The 20,343-nt window shown below is 51.3% G+C and overlaps 2 protein-coding genes across 7 annotated transcripts in view; one reads left to right on the forward strand and one right to left on the reverse strand.

Annotated features, from left to right (window-relative positions):
• Positions 1-240: 240 nt before the first annotated feature.
• PIGC (phosphatidylinositol glycan anchor biosynthesis class C) lies at positions 241-1,315 on the reverse strand. Its single transcript, XM_069022552.1, has one exon. The coding sequence runs from the start codon at positions 1,229-1,231 to the stop codon at positions 353-355; it is 879 nt and encodes a 292-aa protein (XP_068878653.1). The 5' UTR covers positions 1,232-1,315; the 3' UTR covers positions 241-352.
• A 10,676-nt stretch (positions 1,316-11,991) lies between these two features.
• Positions 11,992-20,343, forward strand: part of SUCO (SUN domain containing ossification factor) — a 40,067-nt gene continuing 31,715 nt past the window's right edge. For all 6 annotated transcript variants that reach the window (XM_069023759.1, XM_069023761.1, XM_069023760.1 and 3 more), the window contains exon 1: positions 11,992-12,227. In XM_069023759.1, the coding sequence (XP_068879860.1) occupies positions 12,163-12,227 (65 nt within the window). In that variant the 5' untranslated portion in view covers positions 11,992-12,162. The remainder of the gene's footprint in view (positions 12,228-20,343) is intronic.

The raw sequence follows: 20,343 nt of genomic DNA on the forward strand, positions 1-20,343 counted from the left end.
AGCGCACACTGAGGGTCCTGGGGCTGAGGACTCCGTGGGCATTGCCGTGGGGCACAGCTGAGCCAGATGTGCATTTCCAAGTGGCTCAGCACCTGTGCCCTGAGCTGCAAATCCAAGGCCACAACAGACACCTCCCTGCCTGCCTGCACTCCTGCACTGCAGGGCTCACTTGGCTCCTTCCTTCACCAAACCCTCGCACGTCATGTCTGGAAACAGGTACTGAGGGGAACACAGAAGTGGTCCTTGTTGCTGTGTGAGAGACTTTATTGGGTCAGGTGTCCTCCCTCACAGGGCTGTCCCCCAACCAGGACCTTCTGCACTGCTCACAGCAGAGGGTCCCCCTGGCCCAGGCCTACATGAGGAACCTTGAGAGATCCTCCTTGATTTCAGCCTCGTCCCACGGCCCGTGGATGTTGTCTTTGAGCAGCTGGAGGCGGATGAGGCAGTAGGGGCAGAGGCAGGAGATGGCGAGCAGCAGGGAGGCGAAGAGCACGGCACCCACACTGGAGACCGTGGCCAGCCCCGCCAGCGCTGCCAGCGCAAAGAGCACCGTCACCCCCACGTAGCACCGGGGCGTCCGGGCCTTCAGCTTCTTCTGCAGCATGGGCCACAGGGCGAAGATCTGCATGGCGAAGGTGACCATGACAAAGGCGTGCAGGGAGCGAGGCAGGCGTGAGGCCAGGCACACCGAGGCAAAGATGGCCATGTTGAGGGACAGTGTGCTGGACACAATGGCAGCGTTGGCGCCGTAGTCAAAGAAGATGAGGTGACCCAGAAGCATGAGGGCCGACATGGCATAGATGGTGTCCGTGCTGATGGACTCTGTCAGCGTCTTCAGCACCGGCGAGAAGCCGTAGGTGAAGGCGGCGAACACCAGCGTGCTCTTGAGGTCAGCCCAGCGCGTCCGCCCGCTCGCCCAGCGCCCGGCCCCGCCGTCCACGGCGTCAAACAGGACGTAGCCGAGCAGGGAGGACACCAGGGCCGCCCCGAAAAGCCCCTGCGGGCTCAGCACCCCGGCGTCCATGTACCACCAGGTGAGCACGAAGACGCAGACGCTGCACAGCTGCTGCACCACCGCTCCCGACTGGAAGACGACGGCCTGGTACCGGTACTGCCGGGCGTGCACGTTCTTCCGCAGCTCCTCCAGGAACCGGTGGTCCACGTAGTTATCGGGGAAAGGCTGTCGCTCGTACAGCACCTTCTGCCACCGCCGCCCGGGGACCGGCTCCATCGCCCCGGGGCGGGCGAGGGGGCTCCGCGGCCCGTCCCGGCCGCGCCTCCGCCGGTGCCGGAGGTGGCGCAAGGGACGCCGGGGCGCTCGCGGCCGCCACCTCCCGGCCGGAGCCGCGGGACACGCGCCGGGAGCCCCGGGCGGGGGCCGGGTCCCGGGGCCGGGTCCCGGGGCCGGGCACCGCCACGCCTGAGAGGGGACACCCCCGCCCCGGGCTGCGCTCCCCGCTCCGTGTAAGCTTCAGCAGCTTCTGGGGGTGGGTTCGGGGGACACCCCGGCTCCATGCTGGGATCTGCTCATCCCGAGAGCCACAAGTCCTTGACCTACACACAGGCTGCTGCTAGTGTGTGCTGGGGGCTGACTCGCTTCTGCCTGGCCCCACAAACCGGCCGGCCCGGCGGGAAGGAGGGATGCTTCTGCCATGCTTCCGGCACCGTGGCGAAGGGCTGTCCCCTTGCAGCCCAAACGCAGCCGCCGAGAAGGGCACAGCCGGTCGATGGGATTTAGCCAGGTCCTCTTTGTGCGTGGTTGGATAGCCCGGTGCGTGCCCAGCCTTGCTGCTGGGAGCACGACCCCGTCCCATGCTGCAAGCCCCCACTCCCTGTCCCGGTCCAGCGAGGCACTTGCTTTTCTGGCCATACCAGGCTCCAGCAATCAGGCCAGGAATGTGGGTGTGATGCTATGAGTACAGGGTGCGCTTCCCCTGCAGCTCCTGCCTGCTCACAGCTCAGTCCTGCCCTGCTCGAGAGTGGAGCAGGAGGAAAGCAGGGCTGGAGAGGTGCAGCTCTGCAGGGACATGCACCTCCTGTGGTGCCCATCTCCACAGCAAAGGGCTCAGAGGCATGTGCAGCAAGGGGACAGGGGCATATTAAAGGACATGGGAAGGTTTCACAGAGGCCAGAGGTATTTTCCCTAAGTCTGCTTGTGCTTAGGTCAGAGCCTTCCCAGCCCTAGAGAGGTGCTTGCTGTTGAGGAGCTGCTTACTTTGGCCTCACCCGAGAGGCCTTGGCCCAGGGCAAAGCAGCCCTGAACAGTGCCTTGTTTGTGCTGCGGGAAGGGGCATTCATGGCCCTCCTGTCACAGCGGCAGCAGGCAGAAGAACTGTTGGTTGTTTTCACCCCAGTGCCTGCCACAGGAGACTCTCCAAACAGATCCCACCTCATCCAGATACGTGCAGAGCAGCAGGTAACACCCCCACTGTTGGTGTGCCTTTGTGGGGGGCCCTCAGGCTGAGCCACACCACAGTGACATCTAAAAAGTGCCACCTCCCAGCCCCGTATCACTGCACTTGCTCAGCAGGGCAGGAGCAGCTGCTCACCCTGAGCAGGTACCCCATGCCAAGGGGCGATGCCAGCAGGCTCCAAGCCAGGATGGAGCTAGACTCAGTTTTAGCTGCCCTCCCTAAAAGCCCCCAGCCCCATACTTTGCACAGAGCCATGCACGTGCTTCCATGTGCACAAGCCAGTGCCCACAGGGACAGGGAGTGCTGCCAGCTCCTGTGATTGCTGGCATTGCCTTGGTGTCCAGGGCCTGGGAACTTGAGATTTTGAATGACATGTCATTCTCCCAAAGTCATGGAGTAAAGCTGGGGCATGCAAGAGGAAAGCTGGGAGGGAAGTATGCCACTCCTGCTGCTCTGAGAAGTGCCATGACCACCACAGAAGAGGACCACCACCTGCCATGGGCATGGGCAGGGCAGTGCTGGGCTCTCACTGTGAGTGGTGACATAGAAACCCCCGTGGAGTGGAGAGAATAGAGGTGAGGGGTACTTCTTGTGCCCCTTGAAATCTCCTCTGCTGTGAGCCAGCAAAGTGCCCATTGGAGGCAGGGAGAAGGGGGAGACTGGAGTTGGTCAGTGACCCACAGCACTGCTGAGCCATGCTGGGTGATGCAAGCTGTGGTGGCAGCAAAGCAAAACCCCTCTAGGAGATGCCAGCACAGCAGCTGGAGCCCCCCACGGGCTGCCCACCTGGACAAGGGGATCACTCTGGTGCTAGCTCTGCACCCTTGGCAGTGCCAGCCCAGTGCCAAGACCCACAGGGCCTGGCACCCACCTGGTGCTTGGGAGACCCCAGCAGGGTCTGGGGAGAAGCAGCTGCTACTGCTGTGTTGGCACTGTGTCCCTGGGAGGGGAGAGCATGTGCTCTGCCACGTATGATCACACCGCCCACAGTGCAAAGGGCAGCTCAGCCCTGCCCAGGTGGCCCAGACTTTGCTGCCGGGCAGTGACTCTCCTGCCTGCACAAATGTCCCCGCGGGACCCACCATGGGACCCGCCACGTCACCGTCACTGGCCAGCCCTGCTGCTCACAGGAGCACTGTGGAGTCATCCCTCACCCTCCTGGGACCGCTCCTGGCAGGGATAAACGAGAGCTAAGGTCAAGACTGCAAAAGTCCTTTGTGAGCATCTAAATTCCCACTCTGGGTTCTGTACCACAAGACCTCCCTCACCTCACAATTTGGTGTCCCCAAGTGCCACTGGCCTCTGGAGAGGCTGTAGGATGGCGAGTGCTTTGAGCCCCTCTGCTGAAATGCAGGAATGAGGAGCTGGATGCCATAGCACTACAAACTCTGAGTATGCTGAGGCTTGGCTCTGCCCTGCCCTTTGCAAAGGGACCCCACTGCAGATTTGTTTAGTGTCTTCCAGCTCTGAATGTTTGAATACAAACATTTGTTTGGAAGGAAAGCTAGAAAAGGTGATAGGCTGGGACTGGAATAGCTGGGATTGATCTAAACCTCCACTGGAGATATTTGAATATCAAAGTATCACAGGCACTGCACCCCCACCACTGGCTCGGGGCTGCCTCCAGGTGTGTCTGATTCCCCTCAGGATGGAATCATCACTTGTGCTCCAGAGATAAGCTTCAAAATAACGAAACAGCACACTCTGCTAAGGGTCTGAGCTGGCCTGAGGCTGCATGGATGAAGGATGGATCCTGCACCTCAGCCAGGGCTCTTCCCCTACATCCCTGTGTGTCACTCCATAGTAATGACACAGCACAGCTATGGACTCTTGGGCCTTGTTTCTCTGCCAAGCCATCCCCTAGCCTTCCCCTTTGACCCTGGAGCCAAACCCTCCCTCCGCAGGAATGTTTTCCAGGGAGGGGGGGAGGTTGGCGCAACTCCAGCTGCTGCGTTTTTCCATGTCCAGAGACCATCTCCTACCTTAAAAGGCCCCATGACACGGACTGTGTCTGCTCTCCTGCAACCACCTATTTAAGGATTGTTTGGATTCAGTCCCCAGCATGGACTGGGACGATACCAGCCCTGTGCCTTGCAGCTGGGCTGAGCCCTGTGGGGGAATCCTGGGGCAGACAGAGGACTGGTTGCCCTGGGAGCCCCGCAGTACCTGGACATGGAGGAGTCCGGTGCTGCTCCAGCTCTCCCAGGCATGTCCCTTCCCTGTGTGCAGGTCAGATTTCCTGAGCTGAGCTAAGGAGGTACAAAGGCTGCTGGAGAAACCCTGCTCAGAGCCGGGCAGAGCAGTCCAGGAAATTGGGATTGGGTCTGAGAAGCCCACACCAGACTGGTGTCTGCCAGGGCGAGGTTTGGGATATGCTGAGCCTGTTGCAGGGGGAGAAAGATGGGAAGGCTGCTGTGGAACTGGCTGAGGATGTGAGTCACGGGAGGTGTGATGTGGAAAGGCACATGCTTGCAGGGATGTGACCTCTGGAACACACAGCACGTGGGCGGCTGTGAAACTGAGCTCCCTCACTCCTGGCATTCCCTGATGGTCAGCATGGATCGCTGCAGCCCTTTGGCAAAACATCCTCCTCACCGCCCAACTGGGCTCTGGAAAGAGGGACAAGCCAGCCCAGCCCAGGGCCTGGCCAGCTCCAGGGCAGTGGGTCAGCAGGGCCTGTTTTCTAGGGGAACTCCATCAGGGTCAAGCTGTCACCTAGTAAAGATGTTTTTGGTTTTTAATCTGCTTTAAAAAAAGAAAATCCCTAGGAAACTACAGCCAAAAATGACATCAGCAATGCACTCTGCCAGTTGCAAGGTGCTCCAGGATGGGGTGAGTACAAACTTCAGCTGCTCAGGTAAGCTCAGCTCAACCTTCAGCCATATGTGGCACATCCCTGACACAGAGATGCAGGGAGGAAACCAGACCTTGGGGATAAAATAATAAAACCTGCCCATGGGACCTGAGCATGGGTTGTCACGGAAGCTGGAAGGTGAAAACTGAGATTTGGGAACAAGGAGGGTCTTATGGTCCACATGGGTGTCTCCAAGACCTGGCAGAGCAGGGCTGGGACTCCAAAACAAAGCTTTGCCAAGTGATTTCTCACTCTGTTCCTCTTTGTTTAGCCCTAAATTTGAAGCACAGCGATGGGATGTGAAGTGCTGACAGTTGGTGAAAAGGCATCAAGAGCTGCAGGTGGCAAAACACTGAAAAACCCAACTGCCCAGAGGGTAAAAGCAACGTCCCCCCAGGGTGGTGGTGGCTGGAGCTACACGCCAGCTCCCCAGTGCCAGCTCTCCCCCATCCTGAGCCTCCTAAAGCAGCCACTTCCCTCCCCTTGCACCTCTGGGACACAGTGAGAAGCGTGAAGGGACCCAGAGTTTCCTAAAAAGGTTTCTACAGTCTGCCCAGGGGATATTTTTGGTCTACAGATGCGGAGGGGAATACTGGATGAAACCACGTATGCAAACACTGTTGGCTTTTATAAGAAGTGTAGTTGGGGAAAAATTTGGTGTACACAGGTCAAACGGAGGTTGCCACTCAGTGTTTTACCCTGTTACACTGCGAGAGGATCCACCTCCTCTGTGCTCACCTTCCTTTTTGCTTAGTAAAGAAGTAAAGAAGCCGTTGTTCAAATACAGCATCGCTTCAGCCTGGAAACACGGCGATTTCCCAAGAGATATCCACGCCAGGAGCCCTCCCTGCCCTCTTCCCGTGAGTATCCAACTGGAGCCTCCAAGCAGGAGCCCACATGCTCCGTAAGAGCAGTGCGATGTCGGGGCTGAGGAGTGTTTTACACATGCAGTGCTTGTGTGACAGTGCTCCCTGCAACACGAGCTCGTCTTGCCCAAAACACAGGGAGGGGGCGCCTGGCTGGGCGCTGCGGGACGTGCCTATTCCCCTGTGAGCATGTGAGTCCCTGAGGAGTGACATTCCTGCTACCAGCCACCCCCTACCCCTCTCCCTATTTTAAAATATCTGGCAAGGAGGGGATGCAGCCAGGTGGGAATTTAGTTTATTTTAGTACTCGGCAAGAACGGGAAGGGGAAGGGAAGCAGCTGAGCCTGTGGCATTCCCTGTGTGTGCCTGGTCAGCCCTTTGGGTCCCTCATCCCCACCACTTGGATCTAGCCGAGGTGCTGATGCTCCTGTGTGGGCTGTGCCACCCTCCCGTGTTCTTGGCACTGCTGCCCAGGGCTCTGACCGCCCTTCAGCCCCAGGGATGCGTGGGGGTGGGTCTCAGGTTTGGGTTTGTGTTGAGAAAGCCACGGATGCACTGACCTGCTGGACCAGGCGCCTGTGACATCCCCCACTGTAGCCTTGATTTGCACATGGCCATAGAGGAAACCAGCCCCGGGCTGCACCAGGTGCTTTCCCAGCCCCTCCTCTCAACCCAGGGTGAGAGGGTGAAAAAGGGAAGCTTTAACCCACACTGTTCTCCCAGAAATAAAGGCTAAAAAAAACTTTACACCTTCATAATGAATTTTGCTGTTTCTCGGTTTCTGCAGTAAAATTTGGTTTTTCTTTTCCCAGGGGAGCTCAGACAGCAGCTGTTGGGAAGCACCCACCGTGGTTCACCCCCCTGCAAGCCCCTGGTTCCACACCACATTTCCATCATGTGAGCAAGGATTAATTTTGATTCTCTGTGTCTCAGCTGTCAGCAGCCTTTGGACTTTCCCCATTCCATCAGCCCCATCAGATGGCAAGAGAAGCTCTCCAGTGGCTGACCATGTTTGTCTTCTCCAGCACACAGTGGGCTCTGCACTGGTGTCACAGCACTGAGCCAAGTGCTGCTGAAGGTTGTGCCTGGAACACCTGCCAGCCAGGCTAGGATAAGGTGGGTCCCTTCTCCAGGAAGCCATTTTCCATCCATTCCCAATCACTGGCTTAGGAAAGTGTGTTTGCCGTCATGCAGAGGCTCCGTGGTTCTGAAACAGGGCCAGGAGATGCTGCAGCTTCCTGCTGTACCCTGCCTGGGCATCTCGGCTGGAGCAATCATTTTATCTATTTCTAGGCAAAGTTAAAATTTAAATGAAGCCGCATGAAATGAGAAACCAAAATACAAATGTTTTAAAAAGTGACATTCCCACTTCAATTCATTTTCTTCATCTTACATGAAGTTTTGACTTCCAGGTTTTGAACCACTAAAGAGGGGGCTCAGAGCCAGGTGGAGGAGACCTGGACCTGGCTGTGCCCCCCAAGAGCTGCCCGAGGGGCTGTCACAGGTGGTCCTGGAGCTTTTGGGAGCCGTGGCACTGTGCAACCTGTGCCAGATTTCAGAGGCTCTTTCAGGCAGGGTCAGGGCTGCTGGCTGGAGATCTGAGCAGTGGCTCTCCTGTACCAGGCCACGCAGCCCCAGCCGGGTGTCACTGTGTCCCTGCCTGCCAAGAGCTGCCCGGCGCCAGCTAATTAACTAACCTAACGAGGTTAATTAACCCTAACGAGGCTCCGTGCACAGAGCGCTCCGGTGACCCCGCCTGCGGGAATCTGCCGTTGGATCAGCCGGTCACTGTGACCGAGGTCATCTCGGCATCTCTCGGGATTTAAAGGAGTGTGGGAGTAGGAATCAGCGTCCGTGCAGGGGGATGCCCACATTTGGGACCGCAGAGGCACAGCCCGTGTGTCACAGACAGTTTGCTGAGCGATGAAAGAGCAATTACCAGCTCAGCTGGAGGCAGAGCTGCTCGTGTTTGATTTTCCAAGGAAAATTTTTCCAACTTTTATTTTTTGCACACCTTTCCTTTTGGTGTCAATCGCAGAAGTAAAAGAAACTGAGGATTTTTTAACAAGTTTTATGCTGGTTTGCTGGATTCTCTCCTGCAAGTAGTTAACGGTTCATCTGAAGTCAGAGGAAGGTCTCTGAACCAATTTTGCAATTTACAGCTTTTCCTTTACCAAGTAAGAAACAGTCAGGAAATTAAACAGGAAATTGTGTCTGGAAGGAACAAAAGTTGCGTTGTCAGAATCTGCTTATGAAAGATTTACTTTATTTTAACCAGTAAGGAGCCAAGACCAATAGTCAGAAAAGGAAGGAGTTTGTGTGAATTAAATCACATGTAAAAAAAAAAAAAAAGGCAACACTGGGGAAAACAAGAAGCCTTTGTAAAGAGCAGATAGGGATGAATGGGAGAGAAGGCTTTGCCACTGCAGCAAACAAAAGCTGGAAAGTGCTGAAAGGCAAAGGCCCAGGGTGTACCCCAGCATCAGGTGTCTCTCCAGAAGTCAGTCCCAAAATGCCCAAATCTCTGGGAGATAACTCTACAGCCAGGCCTGTTGGAGTGTTAGAGTGCAATGGATGAGCATTGTCCCATTGCTGTGCAGGTAAAACAGTCGCACCTCCTCTTTCCTCCTGCTCAGAAGGTGTCCTGTGGGTGGCCGCCTCCAGCTTTCCCTACCCGGGGTGCCAAGCACCACAACCCAGGTTTTATTCCTAGCCAGCAGAGTGATGTTCCCTGCCCTGGGGACACAGGGTGAGTGGTGGCTCAAATTCAGCCCCAGAACTTAATGGAAACTGCCCCAGATCACCTCAGCCTGGGGTTTTCCATGAGGAATTTGGCCAAGAGCAAGCAAAAAAACCCCTGCTACAGATGTGCAGCACTTTTTGAGAATCCCATGCAAATATCTGCTCCCTGGTAACCCCACGGTCCATTGGGTTTTGGGTTAGTTAGGGGCTCCAGTTGGGAGATTGGGTAATTTGTAATTTTTTTACTCATAGTGCTCATCAGTGGCTGAGAAACAAGCTTAGCAAGCACTGGTTTGTGGGTATGGCAAAGGTGGGGACATCTAGACCCCATGTGGCTGATCCAGGCTCTTCTGGGGGATGCTCATACCTGGCGGGACTGACTCAAAGGGGCTTTTTCTCCAGCATCCCAGCACTGTGAAGCTTCCCCTGAAATGATGTGTCCTCCGTGGCAGCTCTTTGGCTGTGTTTGGTCTAAGCTGTGGTTATTCACCAGCTGTTAATGGGATCACAGTGCATGTGGGAGCTGTGCCAGGAGGGAGCAGCCCCATAGGCTGAGCCAGTGTGACTTCACAGCCTTCTCCAGTACTGGAGGATGCTGCAGGAATTCCTGTCCCGGGAGCACAACATAAGCCGACACCAGAGACAGGCTCAGCCTGGGGCAGAGCTGAGGCCAAGAGCTCTGGCTGGCAGTGCTCAGCAATGGGTTAATGACTGTTTACCAGCTCTTCCAGCAGCCAGATAAGCAGTTGTTTGAATTTCCAGTCCTTCACGGATGGATGCTCTGGTCCTGGCCACCCCCAACACGTGCTTTGTGGCCAAGGGTGTGTTGTTGGGATGGGGAAATGCCCCGAGGCACCCCCCAGCCCCGGCGGGGAAGAGGCACTCCCGGACCTGGTTCAAACAGCAGCGGGTGGGACCAACGCCGCTTCGCCCACACCTGGGGAGTTTCCCGGCGCTGGGGCAGCTCCTGTGGCCAGCACAGAGGCGTGTCCCTGGCCACACGGACCCGCTGGGAGAGCCCCCAGCGGGCACTGGCTCCGGGGACGCGAAGCACAGCAGCTGCCAGAGCCGCCCTCCCGGACACTTCCATCTCCCCATAATCCGTACTGTGGTTTAGTCACACAGTAGCACACCCTGTAGCGCGTTTTCTTTCCTCTGCTACAGGGTCCCGTTCAGTTCCACGGGTTTCTTCCAAAACTTACCGGTGACTCGCACAGGAATTCCCTAACGAGTCACGGCCTCTCCCAGCAGCTCCAAGCCAGGCTTCTCATTAATGCATTCAAATATCTCAAAGATGGGTGTCAAAAGGATGGTGCCAGGTCTTTTCCTGTGCTGCCCAGTGACAGGATGAGGAGCAAAGGCCATAAACTAAACCACCTCAACAAGAGGAAGAACTTCTTTCCTCTGAGGGTGGCAAAGCACTGGAACAGTCTGGCCAGGGAGGTCATGGATTCTCCCTCTCTCTCTCCCACCTGGATGTGTTCCTGTGTCACTTGCTCCAGGTGACCCTGCCTGGGCAGGGGGGTTGGACTGGATGATCTCCAGAGTGCCCTTCCAACCCCAACAATTTGGGATTAAGTGTGGGCCAGCAGGTGTTGCTTTGCACCCTGGGTCCTTGCTTGCCTTCTGTGCTGTTATTCCCCCATCTTCCAAACAAACACAGCAGGGATCCACCCGGGATCCTTCTGCAATAGCCCCCTCCTCAGGCACTACAGGACAAGCTGTTTCTGCCACAGGATGACCCCTGGTTTGCTGGGAGGGTGGTTTAAACTCCAGTCTGTCAGAGATGGGGCACAAAGCTGGAGAGTCTCCCTTATCCCTTCTCCATGCATTGGCACGTGGGTCTGGCTGCTGTCTGTGGCATGTGGCGCTCTCAGAAGGGCAGAGGATGCCAGGTGTTAACAAAGGCACAAAGTTACAGGGTGAAAAATCAGGAAAAGAACAGACACAAAGACTTTCCAGAGGTTTCCATTGCTGGCTGGGAACATTCACCTGCAGTGGGCCCCTCATACCACCCCGCAGCTCTGTAAGGGCCGGGTCATAGGGCTGGAGCTGCTCTGGGGAAAACAGCAGCTGTGACCTGCTGCTGCCGGGACTGCCGTGATTCACACCCTCCCTGCAGCCTGAGCTGTCCTTCCTCGTTCAGAGTCCTGACATGTGCACGTTTCCAGCGTGGCATCCTCGTAACTCATCCACCTGCGCCTTCCAGGGCTCCCTGTGCCGGGCCTTGCTGCTAGCCCTGGCTCCCCTCGCGCTTCCCGTCATTGGGAACCCCGATCCCTGAGTATGTTTTTGGCAGGAGTGAGCCGCAACGAAGGTTTTCCTGGCTCAGTGTAAAGACCAACGCTGCAGATGGGCAGATTTGGGCTGGGTTATCCACAAAATGCCTCGTGTTTTGGTGACAGCTGGTGCTTTTCTACCAGTCCAGTGCCAGGGGAGGCTCCCCTCTTCTGTCCCACATTGCCCACAGACGCTACCTGGCTTGTATTCCCTGAGCGTCTCCCAGCAGCACTCCCTGCTGGCGCCTGGCTGTGCTCGGCCCCCGCTCCCACAATGGATATAAACGTGCGCTGACACATCTCAGGTGTGCCCACGAGCAGGGGGTGAAGCCGAGCCCCGCTGCCCCTCACCGACCCCTCAGGGCGCCCGTAAAATGGCGGCCGGAGACGCGCCCTGCGTCCCGTCCGGCCCGGAACTACAACTCCCGGCCGCCCCCGCGCGGCTTTACCTTTACGGGCTTCAGCGCTCGGCAGCCTCTAGAGAAGCCTGATCAAAATAAAAAAATAATTAAGAGCTGTCATGTGGGAGTGCCGGTGCTTGAAATGTCCCTGGAAACGTAGGCAGCGACGAGCCTCGGGTGCCTCGCCGCCGGTGGTGGTTTGGCCACCAGCCGTCGTTTATCACTACGGCGATTTCCCTTTAACGGCTTCTTTGCCGGAGACACCTCACAGAGCTGGGTCTTTGGAGGGGCGGGGAAAGACGAGCCCGCTGCCCAGTCGGCGGGGCCGAGGGGCGGGGCCACCCGAGGGGCGCTAAGGCCATTGGCTGGCGGCGCGGAGCGTGTGACGCGCATCCTTCCAGCTCAGCGCGTGACACGGTAAAAGGGGCGGGGCGGGGGGCCCGGCCCGGCGGGCAGTAACGGCCGCGCGCGCGGGGAGGGGCTGTGCGCAACAACGGCTGTTCCCCCTCAGCGCTTCCCGCCGCGCGTCCCGGCGCCGCCGCTCCCGCTGCCCCGGAGGAGGATGCGCCGCCTCGCCCCGGCCGCGCCAGGTAGACGGGGGAGACGATGAGGGAGCCGCCCTGCCGGCCCCTGGCGCTGGGCTCCTGCCTCCTGCTCTGCGTTCTGCTCTGGTGAGTGCCGGCCTCTCAGCGCCAGCGCCGCTGGAGACCCCGGGCCGCACCCGCTGCCGCGGTGGGGACCTCTCCCTGGGCGGGATGCGGAGAGCCTGGGGTCGGGAGGTGGGGATGGGGCCCTGGGGAGTCACAGAATCATTAGTGTTGGAAGGGAGCTCTGGAGATGATCCGTCCCAGCCCAGGCAGGGTCACTTGGGGCAGGTGACACAGGAGCGCGTCCAGGCGGGTTTTGAGTGCCTCCAGGGAGAGAAAACCCCACGACCTCCCTGGGAAGCCTAGGAAGGGACGGTGCTTCGTTTCGGGTGGACCGGGATGTGTGCTCGTGCTGGCCAGCATGCGGTGTTCCCGTAGGAAAGGTGACAGCTTTCGGGAGGGCGATTCCCGCTGCCGGGAGCGGCAGTAGTCACCCGGTGGTGTCAGGTGAGGGTTGAACCCACACACCGGGGTTCAAAGTTACGTGTGTGTTGTTGTTGCCTCTCTGTGCTTTTACCGGAGGCATCCTTGCCTTTCCAGTTTCAGGCTGAGCTCTTGCATTATTCTCTGGAAGATCATGGTGCCTCATTCTTGAAACCCTTCTTCTGAGTCTGTCGGGAGTAGCGTTAAATTAAACCCATTAAATCTTTTTTTTTCATTGATTATGCCTTTGATAGTGTTTTTTATAGTGATTATGTCAACCGTACTTTGTTCCAGCATCTCCTGTTTGCTTTGCTTTCAAACTTCCTTAAGAGATGACATTTACCAGAATACAAATATTAGTAGAATATATTTCTGTATGGTAAGTTCCAACCTTCTTAAACCTTGGCCCTCTTTGAACTTGGTGATTCACTGTTTGAGAACTGATAGCCAGCTTGAACAGCAAACTGCAAGTACTGCAAATGGAGCAGCCAGAGTCTGGTGTATTACTATAGTACAGTTCCTGTAGATTGTTCTACTTAAGAAATCATCTTGAAGGTCTGGCTTGTCTCACAGTTTGATGAAGCGAGGGAGCCCAGGCATCTGTATCTACACAATCAGTTGCAAATCTGGTGCTGACGCTTGTGTTACTATGTGTGAACAGTCCTGAAGCAGATTTGCTTTGTGTCATCACATTTTTGGGTTTTGGAGACAAAAGTGAATCTAAAAAGTGCTTGGAAACTCGGTTGCTGAGTTTACATTTAGCAAAATTTAAAACAAAAAAAGCTCCTGGCCATGTGGGTTTGATCAGGTGAGCTGTGAGCCTCATGAACTGTCTCCAGACAGCTTTACTTTTGCTCCTTGAACAGCTAAGTTTCTTCTGAAAAGGCAGAAGGTTTTAGTTGTATGGCTAGGATTCCTACTAGGAAAACACTTTTGTTTCTTGGTTGGAGTGTCTGAGGGCTGATAATCTGTTCCTGCCTCCAGGTAATTTGTTAGTGGAAGAGGTTCTCAGCTTAATGATCAATAGGTGGTCAGGTTGATTTTTTCATTGCTGTGTTCTTTGCCTGCTGTTTCAACAGAACTTGATTTTGTGAAAAAGTTCGGGCGTCTAGTCCATGTTAATGAAGGGCTATCACGTTTAACTATCTTGTTGGAATAATATATTTGTTCTGTAAATGTCTGACAACTTCTGTGTTCCTCTTTGGTGTGGTTAGGAGAAAATGGAGCTTTTTTTTTTTTGTCTTACTCTTCAAAAGGGATTGCTCTTTCAAGCAGTGTCTTAACTGATCTCAGAGTTTGGACTGGAATATTTCAAACCTTTTACAACTTAAAAAAGAAGGGTTCACATTGTGTGTTCAGCTGGCTCACTGGCTGGTTTTGGTTAGGAGCCAGTGGATTAATTTAAATATTGAGGGATGCAACTCCAGTTTCCTAGTCTGCTGTGCTCATATGAATTCACATGAGAGAGTTTGAAAACTTCTGTCTTCAGGATGGCTTTGGGACCTGTTTTAATTTCAGTAGTCATGTCAGGGTTGTGATTAGAAAGTCTTGAAGTCTGTTGGTTCCTGCATTGTTGGTGTACTATATAAATTGATAAATTGTGAGTTTATTTAACTTTTTACTGTAAAGAAAATCAGCACTTTTGTTCACTTAAGCATTTAAGAAACTTAAAATAGCAAATGGGAAGGTTTGTGTTATAAATGTCGGCTTTTTAAATTTAGTTGTTTTGAAATGTAACTTTCAAAAGACTTAGTTCTAGCAGGAGGGACATTTCTCTTTACAGGTGAAACTGGTGGTCAACAGATGATCAAATGGAACCCCAAAAGGCAGGGAAAAAAACCACTAGACAAAACAGCTGCTGAAAGAACATGCTGCTGGAATAATGAAGACAGAATAATGGACAATGATTGTTCTGCTTCTGATGAAGAAGAAAAACTATGTCTCCTTCAATCAAGATATCCTCTGAGGGAAAGTCAAAAGCTAGTTACAACAGACTGGGCCGAAGTTAGACAAAAGGCACTAAAAAAAAAAAGATTTTGGCTTAGCCCAGGAGCCACTTCTAGCTCTGCCAATCAGATATGGCTGAGGGAATGTTGAACCAAAATGTGTGAAGATGTTTGGACTCCCTTATCTTTTTTTTTTGGTGTGGGGTTTTTTTTTTTTTGGCGTGGGCTTTATTTTATTTCTGGGTAGATGTTGCTTCTTTGTTTGAAACTAAGCTTAAAATAGGAATTTTTAAAATCTCTCATCATGCATTTTTCAAGCTCACCTAAGGAAGTTGGTTCAGTGGGAAAGTACTGGTTGGTAAAAGTCAAGTGGTGGGAGGAAATAATTGATTAGACACTTTAACTGGAAGATGTCACCCTGTATATTAAAAATGTGACTGTGTATTAGGAGATGTAGAAAAGTGCAGAAGCTTGAGTAGGGATTTGTTAGCTTTTTCAATAAAGGGGATGTGATGCTCTTTGGGAACGCAGGGTCAGAGTTATCAGCACTTGAGGCTTTCTGAAGTTGGAACAGACACAGCTCTGACAGACCTGAGCCAACAAGATTGTTCCAAGTTTCAGAAGAGCAGGATGGCTTCATGGCTTTAGGGAAATGCTTTTGATGGAGGTATGGCTTAGGAATGTAGTGCTCTAAAAATAATAGGCATCTGTGCAGTTTGGAGCTTCGACTGTGTGTGACAAATGACTCCTGTTGTCCTGAATTCACAGAGTTCTTCTTAATGCTTCAGTTAATCCCTTTGTGTAGATGATCATAATATAAAAAATACGTTTAAAACTTGGAGTGCTTTGTAGTTTGATAATATCCAGAGCTGAGTAAGTGGAGTAGATTTAGATGCTTGTAGGATACTGGTACTATCTGAAGCGAGACCAGCTGTGACAGCTGTTTGAAGAGTAACCCGTATTAATTATTCTGACATCAGCTTTTGCCTGCCATAAGCTGCACTTCCAAAGTGTTAGTTGTGAGTTTAATAAGGAAATCATGCATACAGTAGTTTGTCTTTATATCCCAGAAAGTTCATTGCCATATCGTGACCTACTTAGCTTCTATTAACTCTGATACTTGGGTTTACAGCTGTGAGTAAAAGGAAGATGGGGATAAGTGCATGTGCACTTCAGGATCCTTTAGTTGTTACTCTGTGAGTATCCTGCATCAGGAAATGCTTTGTGTCAAAGTGATTTAGCAGCAAGATGTGCTGGTTTTGATAGCAAACCTCTGGCCTAGGAGCTCTGACTCTGAAATCCACCATGAGAATGTACTCTGAAAATTGTAAAGGTCAGATTGGGTCAGTGGCACAGCCAGGAATGAAGCCTGTACAAGGCACAAGTACAGTGGAAAGGGATACTGGTTTTTATTCCCACCTATTAATGTGTAGATTCATGTGAATTTTACTGAGAGAAAATATTTCTAGTTTGGGTTTCCATTTTCAGTCTTGTCCAGTTTTGAAGGTGTGCTTGTTGAAAGCTGTAATGCAAGAGGAGCTCTGAAAAACAGTTCTGGACTGGCACTGTGATAACATCACCGGGGTTTGTGTGCTCCTGCTGCACAGGTGACAGCTGTGCAAATCACACTTTACTAATGGAACGTTTACTTGCCTCATTATTGACTTTTGCTTAAACCTAGAGCTCACATCTGTTAATAGCAGAAAGGTGTGAGTGGTAGAGAGGTTTGTGTTCTAGTGTAATGTGCCTCTTACCATTGAAGTCTTCTTTTCAGCACAGTGCCCTAATGATCTGATGGGACTGCAAGTGTAACTTGCTTGTAGTGGGGCTCACAATTTTATCTGGTGATTCTCCTCATGTGTACGTAAATCCCTTCAGAGATTGATACTAAAATAAACACTGTACGTGTGCATTTTATAGCAGGAAGAAATGAAATTATTTGGGCACTGTTATAATCAGAACTGTTGTTCCAGGCATCTGACTGCAGAATGGAAAGTATGTTCCTAGGTGTGGAGGATCTTGTTTGGAAGTGTCTTTGCTCTGTGATTAAGGTTGGGACAAAAGCTGCACTGGAACTCTTGGGCTCCTAAAAATGAAAATTGAATCTGCCCAGCTTACAGCTTGCTCAAGTTGAAGGTGGTGTATGCAAGCAGGGGCTCTGGTGTCTTATGCAAAACAACTGCTTGGCTCAATCAATTATTGAGTATTTACCTTCTAAAATTATTTGAAAATCAGTGAACTGCTTTCATGCAGTATCTTCTAAAAGATTTGTCCTAGAAACTTCAAGTTTGTTTGTTTGTTATGCAAATGGTGTACTAAAGTGGCCTCTACCCCATCACGAGGTTGCATGTTGGTGTAGAAGACCCTGCCTGTTGCCTGAAATGTGCCTCCCTTGAGCACTTAATTTGAACTCTTTCTGAAATGTCTTTCTCTAACCTGCTATTAGTTCTTTTTAACTTTGATGTTCTTACTGTGAGTCTTGTACAGAGTAGTTATTTTCATGTCTTTAGTTCTCATTACTAATCCAGCTTTTGGGAAGTTCCGTGCCTCTTTCAAGGGGAGGACACACAGTGTCTTTTAGTTAACTCTGGAGGTACTGCAGCCCTCTGCCTGGAGAGGGCGTTGTTTTTGTGCGTGAAAAAATTTAACCAATAACAGGGTAACCTAGAACTTGCTAAATCTAAAATCTTCCCTTTTAATTCTTGGTGGAAATACAGAACTGGTATAACATACGGACTCATCCCAAAGCTCGGGTGAGTGAAAACGTTGATGTGAATGACAAACTGGATTGGAATATTAGTAAAAGGTTCCAGCAGTTCAAAAATTATCTCAGGTACACAAAGGAATGGCAATGGCTTGGCTTGGTTTTGAAATGGCAACCAAGATACTGCTGAAATCTCTCATAGATGAAAAGCCTATTAAAAAGACATTATACAATATCTGGGAGGCAGGTGATAGTAACTTTACAACGATCTGTGGTGAAATTCATGTTGCTAAATTTACAATAACATTCCCCTCCTTGGCACTGTTAAGCTGTGCTGCACTTAGGGTGGGTTTTTAGCATGAGGAGTTGGTGCAGAGCAGCTGCTGGTTCTGAGACTGCTGTTGCTATGCCTGTGTAGACAAGCTTATGAATTTAAGCAATGAAGGAAGTATTGAAAGGTGTGTAACTACACACTCTAAAAGCCTTAAAATTTACTCACAATTGTGTGGCTGTTCTGTTGTTTTCCTGTAGTCTTTGTGGTTGGTAGTAGGTTTTATGGTGGCTTTTTTCTGTAATGTGTGCTCTTCCCCAAACTCTTGCATCAGAGAAAATAACTAGGGTTTGAGAATGCAGGGAGCTTCTCATAAGCTGCAGTCTTCACTCAGTATTGCAGAAATGTTTCCAAGAAACACTAGGAACTGCCTGTTCCTTTGAGCGCTTCCAGAGGGACACCTTTTGGGGGTTGTGACTTCTGCCCTTCTTTAAGTGCCTGAAATAGGGCACCTGGATACTCCTTTCAAGAAAGAAGAGGTTTGTGTTTGTTTCAGTGCTACATTGGAACATGCATTTAATGTAGGTTGTTGTGTGTCTATTAGGGTCGCAGAGTCCTGTGAGGGTGCTCTTACCTCAGCAGCCTTTTCCAGGAGAGGATGGGAGGAATGCTGGGAGCACTTTAAGCAAGGAATGGAGTTGGTTTCCGTTGTTTAACTTGGGACAACAGTAGACAGTCAGGAACAAATAGTGTGTTCTCCCTCTGTCTTCTTGAATTTGATATCTGAGCATACCTTGGCTCAAAGCTGACTTTCTTCCCTGCCCCCGGACTTACTGGAATGTATCCATGATCTCCAGATCAGAGCAGAGGGTGCAGATTCCCATGGGCTAAAGGGGGGGGATGCAGGACTACCCCTTCAGGCAGTAAATCAGTTAAATCTGATGAAGTATCTGGTGCTCCTGGAACCTCCTTTTGCAGGCTTTGCATGCTAATGGCATTTAAAATGCTGAAAGCCTTATTTTAAACCAATGGTTGGAATCTCATTGTCTGAAGCTATGAAATTCAGTATTGTCAGAAGTATCTTTGTGTTTGGCTCCTCTGAATAAGTGAAATAACTGTTTGGAGAGTACATTCTTTGCAAAGTGTGGGCAAGCTATTAAAAACTTAATTGCAAAATACCACGGAGTGGTAAAGGATATGCAGAAAAAAGCTCCAATTTCAGATATTTTGCATTTGGTTTTTTAAGCATGTGAATCAAGCTAGTGGTAGGAAATGAGGTGGTATCAGTGCCTGGCTGGCAACATCCTTGCTTAGTCTAGATCTGTAGTTTTAGTTTTCAGCTTTTTTTCTATCTTAAAAGTCCATCATGACTTTCAGAATTATCTTAGTTAACACATGCTGCTCTTCTGTGGTAATAAATGGTTCCTTAAATGAATGGTGTTTTTTGCTTTGTTTCTAAGGTTTTTTGGTCTTTTTTTTACTTGTATAGAAAAAGATTAATGGTTCTTCTTTGCATTTATCAAGATGTATTTGCACTTCATATGCAGAAATGAGTGTTGTGTCTGGGGAGGTTGTGCTGCAGCAGTTCAGTGTCTTTTGAGTGGCTTTCCTCCTGTGACTGGTTGAAATGATGTCCTGCTGTTCATTTTCTATGACATTTACTCTATTCCACAGGCCCTTTTAAATACAAGTCCCCCTGGCTGAACTGTTGGGAGAGAAAGATTGATTCCATTAAGTTGCTGGGGAAGAGCGGGAGGATTCCCTGCCTTTGCTGTTTTTCCAGTGTTACTAGTGGCTGCAAGGCAGGTTCCTGCTGACTGGAGAGTTTTGTTGTGGATCTGCTGAGCTCCTCATTCCTGCAGAGTCTTTTTTCTTTGACAATTAGCTGGTGAAAGCAGTCACAGACCTGTAGGACTTGTTCAAGGCAAAAGGTATTTTGCTACCTTCCTTGCCCTTTCACAGCTTTTATTATTTTAACCTCATTAATCTGAAGTCAATTACTCTGTAATGAAGAAGGTCATCTTCAACAAACAGGTGCCTCTTCCCTGCTCACAGGCCTGCTCTGCTGGCTCTCTATCCCTGGCCCAAACCCCTCCTCTTGCACATGCTTATCTGAACTGATCTGTGAATATTTTGAGTAGGGAATTGTCACATGGCAGGCACGGTGACATCTTCATTCTCCCTCTTAGCTGTTGGACACTGGCACATCTGCACCTGTTGGTAATACAACCCTCTGAGATATGTCAGTGGTTACCCTGGAAGGGAGACTGTTCCCTGTGCCTGCAGGGAGGGCTTGGAATTGGTGCACTGGTGATAAATTCCTTTTATTTTCCCTTTGCTTAAAATTCCTCTGTCTTGCAGGTGTCAAATGTAAACTGTTCTGACCTGCTTCACTCTCCAGTGTCCAGAAATAGGTCTTGTTTGGGGAAAATTTATGAAATTAATAATTTAGAGGACTGAACTGAAGCTGTGTGTCAGTGTTGTATGAAGTCGTTGGAAAGGAAAGACTAAGCTGGTTCTCTCTGGGAAGATCAAATGGTATAAAAGCTCCTCTTACCTTCATATTTTGGATTTTTTTTTTTAGCGGTAGGTTGTATGATTAATTTTTCTTACCAGTTGTTTGTTTTCTACTTGATTTTTATGCCTGTCAGAACAGGTATCCATAGTTTCACTATCTCTGATAGTTTTCTGTGCCTCCTTTACAGTTACTTAAAGAGTTTCAGCCAAATCAGAAGTGGATGGTCCTTCACGTGAAACCTGCACTGCAATTTCAAAACCACCTGCACTTTTGAATTT

This window comes from Aphelocoma coerulescens, chromosome 8, assembly GCF_041296385.1.
Source record: "Aphelocoma coerulescens isolate FSJ_1873_10779 chromosome 8, UR_Acoe_1.0, whole genome shotgun sequence".
Classification (NCBI taxonomy): Eukaryota; Metazoa; Chordata; class Aves; order Passeriformes; family Corvidae; genus Aphelocoma; species Aphelocoma coerulescens.